Source organism: Botryllus schlosseri, chromosome 8 (genome assembly GCF_051294905.1).
Source record: "Botryllus schlosseri isolate E-star chromosome 8, Bs_hap1, whole genome shotgun sequence".
Lineage (NCBI taxonomy): Eukaryota > Metazoa > Chordata > Ascidiacea > Stolidobranchia > Styelidae > Botryllus > Botryllus schlosseri.
Window position 1 is genome coordinate 9,497,349 of NC_137243.1, and position 8,448 is coordinate 9,505,796.

General features: G+C 40.7%; 1 protein-coding gene across 1 annotated transcript; it reads left to right on the top strand.

Annotated features, from left to right (window-relative positions):
- Window positions 1–413: 413 nt before the first annotated feature.
- Window positions 414–8,231, top strand: LOC145445235 (uncharacterized). Its single transcript, XM_080323398.1, has 5 exons — window positions 414–1,560; window positions 4,466–4,892; window positions 6,199–6,292; window positions 6,410–6,506; window positions 7,706–8,231. The coding sequence occupies exons 2-5, from the start codon at window positions 4,508–4,510 to the stop codon at window positions 7,856–7,858; spliced, it is 729 nt and encodes a 242-aa protein (XP_080179524.1). The 5' UTR covers window positions 414–1,560; window positions 4,466–4,507; the 3' UTR covers window positions 7,859–8,231.
- The last annotated feature ends 217 nt before the right edge of the window (window positions 8,232–8,448 follow it).

An 8,448-nucleotide genomic window follows, 5' to 3' on the forward strand; every position in this document is an offset into this window, starting at 1 on the left:
TGCTCTTGACACGGAATATTATCACTAGCAATAAAAAGACGTCACAATGATCAGGAAATATACCTTCGACCAATAATTAGGAAGTTGAGTTCTGGAGTGGTATTGTCGTGTTAAGTTGTGCCTTTACCTCAGATATTATAATAGTACACTTCGTATTCGGCATGTATATCAGGAATATTTTCTGGTTGTCGACGTTACCGAAATTTACTGGTCAAACATATTCCCCGCCGTGAGAACAAAAATAGTCGTCATTTGTTGTTTCACTTCCATCAAGTGATGGTATATGTCGCGCCGAACACAGTAAATTAACGATAATATCGCCCCTTTCACCTGCTATGACGAGTGATTACGACTAGGATTGCATTTAAAACAAAAATGTTTAAAACATGGCCCTTGTTTACAACAGGTTTTTATTATTGATGTCACGAATCTTTAATTGTGACGTCACAGTGGATTGACATTGACGATTGAGAATAAGATAAATATGGCCCTTTAACCAGGACTACATCGTTATGCAGCAGTTTTACGGTCGCTGGTCATTATCGTCAGAACACCCATTCCGTACGAATGATCTATATCTACTTGCTATAATTGCTGAACCGACGACGATTTCGAGGGTCCCAGCTACTCCACGTCGTATACGTCGACAATATCGGGTGCAAATCGTCCGTGAGCTCAGACTACATGTTATTTTTTCGAAAGTATTTACACAATTATGGTATAATTATACAACGGTTGAAAAAACATGATTTTTTCAACAAAGGCAATTGTTTGAAAAACTGTGTGTTTTAAAACGCCGTTTGTTTTAAATGCAACCGTAACCGCAACCGAAATGTTCCCGTGATTTACCCCGTGGTAACGAGCAGACATCGCTTCGATATTACAGTGCGATTGTTCCTATATTTAGTCTCTGCTAAGGTCTAGCTTGGATGTGTAGTAGGCAGGTAGGTTTAAGATATTTTGTGACAGACCTGTCGCCTTACTTCCATCATTAAACATTAGCCTAATGGATCGGAAGTTCAAGTTCGCGTGTCATCAGTTGATGACGTATTTCTACGTCAATGCTTATGAAGCATACATTCATTGCTCAGGAAAAAGACATTTGGTATTTGCACTGGCATATTTATTTTTAAAGGACATTTAACGACCATATATTATTCACATGCATAGGCTATAAATGTACATTACAATAGCGGCCGCGTAGAAATTTCACTTCCAAAATGAAGTCTGCTACTGCTATGCAGTAATATTTGTCTGCATGCCTTATTCTGTAACATCAATAATTTCCAAACGTGACACCAAATTCATCATCGTAATATGATGAGAAATCACTGCACCCTACTAGAATCTCGCGAGAAATTCCAGGAATTATCGAACTTTCCGAGTATGCCGAGAGTCAACGTTAACGTGGTTTGTTTACAGAAGATGTGCGGCGCAATAATGGATTGCAACTGATTCTGGGAAGGGATTTTAGTTTTGATATAATCGACAGTCGACAGATATGCTTCTCATATTATATCTGCTGCATGGCGCGGGGGACCGGTATCAAGGGAAATTCGTGTAAGTATTCGTTCGTTCTTGATGTCAAAATTTTACCGGCATGTTTGATGGGTATCGCTACCGTTCGCGCGTAATAAGAATACCTTTGCTGACTCGGTATCATTCTAGCATCAGCTTAAATGCGTTTTATCATCAAATGTAACTAATTTCTGACAACCAAGTAAACTCGTATTCAGCCCTGCAATGTGGCATTGAAAGCAAATTCTTCTGCACCCAATTCGTTGATACTATACCAAGATATGCTTTACGAATGTCCAGCTAGCATCGATCAACCTTGCTATTTCAAAATTTAGAATATACCGCGTCATTGCTAGTTCGTTGTCACATCTCAATTGGGTTGTAACCAAAACGCGTAAAAAAGTAGTTCAAAACTCATTTCTCGCTCATGATATTTCGCGGTGGTCATGGGCTCCACTATGTGAAGTGTAACGATCTCCAACGCGACTTATGAACAGTGAAGCGTGATCATTATATTTGGTGAAGCATGCGTGTATGGTTAGGGCCAGGGGCATGTGAAAAGCGAATATTTTTAGTGAAGCCCTTCGTACAGCGTTGTAATGACTCGAGTCGCGATGTTTTGGTGTCTCGACCTGACTCTAGTCATTCTCTAAAATATGAAAATGTCTCGACTCTAGTTGAGGCAATTTGTGTATTGACTCGACTTGTACTCGAGTCCGTGCGGATGACTCGGGCAAGTCATATGACTCGAGTCTAAGGAGGACGGCCAAGACATGCATTTCATTCTAACGTCGAAGAAGTTATTGGCATCTCGTCTATCAGTACTGGTGTTTGTAAAATGGCGCCGGAAACTGTGTAGATTGAGGAAAATTACTATATTATGAATGCTAGGCATTCAATATCACCCAAGCAGAGTTGTAAAAAGTAAGTTGAACAGGATTGAACTCGGAAATGAACAGTAAACACCATGACTTGGACTCGGACTCGAACCTTTGAACCCTGAATTGGGCTCGGACTTGACTCGGTGGTGAATTGAAAATGACTCGTTTGGACTCGAGTCAAAAACATAAGGTGGAGTCGACTTGGGACTCGGACCTTGTGACATGGTTACAACCCTGCCGTCTGGTCCGCTCGAAGTACTCCAAACTCCATTCTTCAATGACAGTATGGAAATGGACAAGGGTTGGTGACTTGAAGTCGGAATTTGCGATTAAATCGAGATATGCCAGTGAACGATAGTGTGCTGAGATATATGCCATTGCACTGACAAATCGTTGTCATGGTTCTGCCAAAACTGCTAAAGTATGGAACGGGACTTCCGTACTGTACCATGCTATACCCTGTTTCCGAATTAGTGTACCCAATTTCGTGATCTTCACGGTCGCAGTTGAGTTACCTCACTCGTAAAATATATTCGTACGGCATTGAATCATACTTGATCCGTCTTCAGTGCGATTAACCTTGTCACTGTAAACTAGGAATTAAGGTAAACCTTCGAACGTGAGCTAGAGTCACGGTTATTTAAATTTTTGCCATAAAAATCGCACGTTATCAATGCTAATATAAATACCGCCAGCAGATAAATAGCACTCGGAAACTCGTGCACTTCACAATTCAATGCAAAAACTCAGCGAGTGGTAGAATTTGGATCGATTAGGAGTTATTAGGAGCACTTTATATATTTTAGTCTGTTACACCACATATTTTAGTCTGTTACACCAAATAACCCTGGTAAGCGATCACATCAAAATGATTGATATGACAATTGCATATTGTTATTCGCCGATATATTTCAAAGATATGAAAGTGCGATGATCAGTCACATCGTTGCTGAAATAGATGGGCATATCGAGATGAGTAGAATTGTAACCGACAAAATTGTGGTTGTGATAGGTACCAGAAAATAACAGGAACGGTCTAAGTTTCCTAAAGTCACGAGTAGCACTCGCCGATCGCAAACCACGCGCGGAGAGATACACACCCCGGATCCTAAATATCAAATTAGGATGCTTCAAAATAAATAAGGAAAGATGTCATTATGGTCATAGACAGTGCCTTCTTATTACTGATCTCCGATCGGGGATACCTTTATTGACATGTTCGTAATGACCAAGAACGCGAGCTTACGCAGTCCGATATAACCGGCCCGGGTGTGTCTCGCTACGAAGTTACTGGTTATGTTAATGGGGTAGGGCCTGCGAATCTTCCAGAGCCAGATATGGTGCACTTGAAATACAGTACCTGTGTATAAAGGTACTAATATACCGTGCGTGATACGCAAATGGGATCAACTACGTCAGTAACTGTGTACTGTTGTACAGTTCGGTGGACAAAATTGTATCAGTATTGAACATTTCTTTTCTTGTCGCCGACCAATATCGTGATAAATGCAATAATAAAATGCTGGTGATTTGTTATTGTTGTTGCAGTGACCAATCAACCAAGGTTCACAAGTTTTACTTCAACATCATCCATCCCTAGTAGAAGAGAATTATTGTTTCAGCATTCTGAATGCACATCGTTGTTGCACATTTGCGCTAATACGCGCTTCAAATATATATGTTGATTTTGCTTAATGTCCTAAATACTTACTCCTTAGGTCAGCGTTAACGAGAACAAATGTGTCCACTATCGTCTGACATTTGAAAACGCAATTTTGGCTAAAATAAATTAGTGTATGTTGTATGAGCAGAATTCTCGACAATTCTCAACTTTCCAACTTTAGCCCACAAGGTCATGTCGTACGATGAGAGACAAACAAACAACACGGCTTTGCCCGTAGGATACAGTAGCAAGGATCGGCTAGGATATAAATCGTGGCGCTACATTAATCTGGGATTGATTCGCCGGGGGAGAAATTTTGCTGTTTTGTTCATGCATCGTCTACACTACATAGTGCTTTTACCACCATGGTCAGTGAATATAATCGTGTGCTATCTATTTTCAGACTGCATGTTTTTTATATATTGCCTGGATCTGTCAGGGTATAATGTCTTGCGGCAGGATACTATCGCGCGCGCTCAAAGTTCCAGGAATCGGTCGCTGCAAGTCGCCTGGCACAAGAGAAGATGCGCCATTTTTGCAAAATAACGAGCAAGCGAAAACAAGCCGGTCACTTCAATATCGATGTTCTTGCAACAGAAATCGGACATTTTCAAAAAGGACTATCAACTGTGAACGCGTTATAACATCTAAACAAGGTTTAATCATCACTGTCATCGTAATATCCACTTTCATAAGCAATGCCGTTTTGGCATCGCCAGTTCCAAGTCGTAGGAAGTCAGAGGCACGGCGCATTCAAAAATGCGGCCCGGATTTGGTTGACACCATGGTCGCTGTGTGCAGAAAAAAAGAAGGAGAACGCCGAAACACAGGTAAATGCGAGCAATAACCACGTTAATGGCATGTGTGCCATGCGTTAACTAGGATTGTGGTGTACGCGAAGAGGGTCACCGTGAATGCGAATTGGGTTGACTGCCATCATGTTGCGTTAGTAACTCAGCTGTATTGGGTTACCATAAGGCGGTATCTATAGGACCACATAAAGTCTGGCCCATGAATGGCTTCATCAATATATCCTTATTATGGCTTACATCGTTTGTACAAGCATATGCTACAAATATCGAGATTTGTTCATCCAAAAAGACAACGTAAGGGTCACGGATTAAACTCCATTGACCACTGGAATATACGTCGCGGAGATGTCGCATCTCCAAATACGAAAAACATTACCAGTATAGAAATGATGCGATAGAAATATAATTGAAAACAAACATATAACGCCTTTCCTAGTATACGCTATACGCTGCATTTCGCAGCGATCTAATATAAATTGATTGCAAAATCTATTCGAACCACTGAAATATTTTAATACAAACTTGACGAAATTATATTACCAAGCTCATGCAGCCGGACTTCATGGCGTTCTACTGAAGTAGAAAGGGACTTGTAGAAATGCAAATGTTTATACATTCATGCTAACTTGAAACTTGATATTGTTGAACTTTGCGAAGATGCACCGTTTCTAGAGATATAATTATTAAGAAATATAAGGTTTGTGTGGCTGTGAGGATAACGACAGTCAGAACAAAACATAAACGATATATCGGCAGTGTCCTCAGCATGACGTACTATTATATAACTTGATTTCTTGACCTGTACTGTTTTTAATTAGCACTATGCTGTTTTTGCAGGTCAGCATTAAATCGCATCGCAAAATATCACTACTCACGAAGAAACTTAAAATTAGGAGGTTGTTTTTATTTGATTTATATATAAAACATAATTAATCATGATGTTCGAGTTTAACACCTTTATTGGATCTATAATTCCATTTTTATACCACGGCGAAACAGAGAAATATATAAAAAAGATTCTAGTTATCGTTACATGTGTAAGTCTGATGTCGCTGCTCTTAGGTTATTCACAAAATTCCACGCAGTTCGCTGTTGCGCAACATGTGACCAATAAAATTTCAACGCAACGGCATGCGCCATCTTCCCAATCGATTAGGTGAACTTGACCGCATTAGGGCTGCAGCATGTATTTTAATGAATAATATTGTTTTTCAAAACTCTATGTACCATTTCTGCGCCATTAGCGAATCACATTTCAAGTTTATCCATCATTAGATGAGAACTTGGTACATTCCACAGGAAATGAATTCGATAATTTTTTTAGAAACTGGAAGAAAAATCTCCATCACTGTAAATGATATACACGATATCGTCGGTCAATGCTGCAAACGTTCCTGTCTGACCGAAACCGTTGGTGTGTAAGTTGGCATCCTTGCTTTGTAATGAATTTATTCCTAGTACAGGATTTTAGAGCGTGCTTCAATTAATTTAGTTAGGATTTTTATTGATTCCCAATCAACAAATTTATTGTTCAGGTTTTGCATGCGGGCGTCGCAAGCCGCGCAAAGGAGAATAGAGCATGCGAGGCGCGTTGTCACAAGGAGTAGGTTCAACCCTCTGCGTCACAACAACGTGAGTTAAGCCTTACCAATATATTTGCTACGTTTGGTATCTCACGCATTTTGATTGAAACACAGTACAGTCTGATTATGCCACGAAAAATAAGAACAGATGTTTTTACTTCCTCTTGCCCAGTAAGCAAGAAATAGAACCAGGCTAGCAAGCCAAGAAATATGACATATATTACAAATTGCACGTGATATAATCTTCACGACACTGCATAAAAATCAGCTATTGCGCAAGCGATGAATACGAACCTCACCCCGAAAATAGCATGGGAAGCAGTCTGTAATCGTAAAAGTCTATTGAGAAGAACGTTTTGCTTGCAAATAAATCCTGCGTCTCCTTCGAATTGTTTCGAAATTTGGTAAACCGAGTGGAACGTTCAGGAATGTATATCTTCCTCAACCAGCTATTCGTAGCCGGTATTACCGTCACTAATAAGTAATGAGCTATTCCACCAAAATAATGTCCCGTGTCGCCTGGCCATCGAACAGGAGAAAGCGAATTCCCGCGCTAGATCGTGATACAGAGCATTAACGCCGGTTCTTAGTCGTATTTTAGGAAATAAGTCCTGTTGACGTTTACTGTCGACACCGCTTCCGTTCCAGATTAGCCAGATATCGTGAACGTGCCTTTCAAAGTGTTTACGCCTACTCTCTGCAGAGCGCAGTTACAAATATCAGACAACTTATAATTACAAATACCAACGGTCCTGAGTGTATCTTTAACACGTGGATGTCATCGCTCTGGCCACGTGGAAGGAGTCTGTTGATACAGTAGCTTCTTCTAGTTCCTCGCTCAATACGAGAGTTCGTTAGATTCATCATTAGAATTGGTGCGTGCAGGCATCATATTTTTTCGAATATAGTCGAACTATATGCCGTCGCGACAAGTAGCCTGTCACACGACCAGTGGTGTAACCGGCGGGCGAAAGACCAGATTTATCTCTCCAAATATTCGACTTGGGCATTTGTTTTCACTACGCTAGAGTGTATATTCATGTCATCAGGCCTGAATCCCTACAGATCCAATCTATTACTATAGACTCAGTCAACACAACAAGATTTCCCGTAAATATTTCATTATCAGCAGTTAAACTCTATATTATATGGCACTCGTCATTTTAAACGCGAGCCATATACAAACTGGATACTGCATGTTTCACATTATGTGTGTTTCATAGTATGTATGTATATATTACTTTACAGCCAACCTCACGACCAACACGAGATGCTGATGATATCGATAACATGAGTGTACATGACTACATGGTCGCTATAAATTCTGCGAGCAGAGGTGACGGGCCATTCGCAATACGCCGATCACAACCGCACCAACTAAGCAGAGATCCCTCCAATTGAAGCACGCATGCTAGCGCGTCCTGTATGTATGGGGAAAATACCGAAGTCAGACTCTGACGCAGGTGCAGCAGACTTCAACATGCGAATGGTGGTGCGGCAGTCGAAGTTACTGGCTAGAACCGGTATGGAACTGGCGCTAACTGACGATGGGCGACAGAGAAGAAATGGATACTCGATATCTCGAGTTCAGCGAAATTGGATGGATCACTTTTACACATCATGTTGTATCCCAGCCAATACTTTCCAACACAGTTGGGTTCCGATGGCGTCTATAGAATGATGGTTTAGGAAATTTATATCTAGTCTACTCAATGTGGCTATTAAGGAAATCTTTGTAACACAGCCGTATGTAATAAATGTGGATTACACGAGATTTATCAGGCAGTGAACGAAGCTAGGCTAAGGCTTCTCGCCGTGCTTGGCATCGGTTGAACAGAGTTTAGCAGGACTTTGGCTAGGAACCTAAACTCAATCGCATTGCAAATATACGGCGGCAGGTCACAATCGCATCTCATCAACGCACGATCATGTAAACATAGTATGGTATAATGATGTATACAAGCTGCCGCTTTGGATGGAAAAAAGCACTG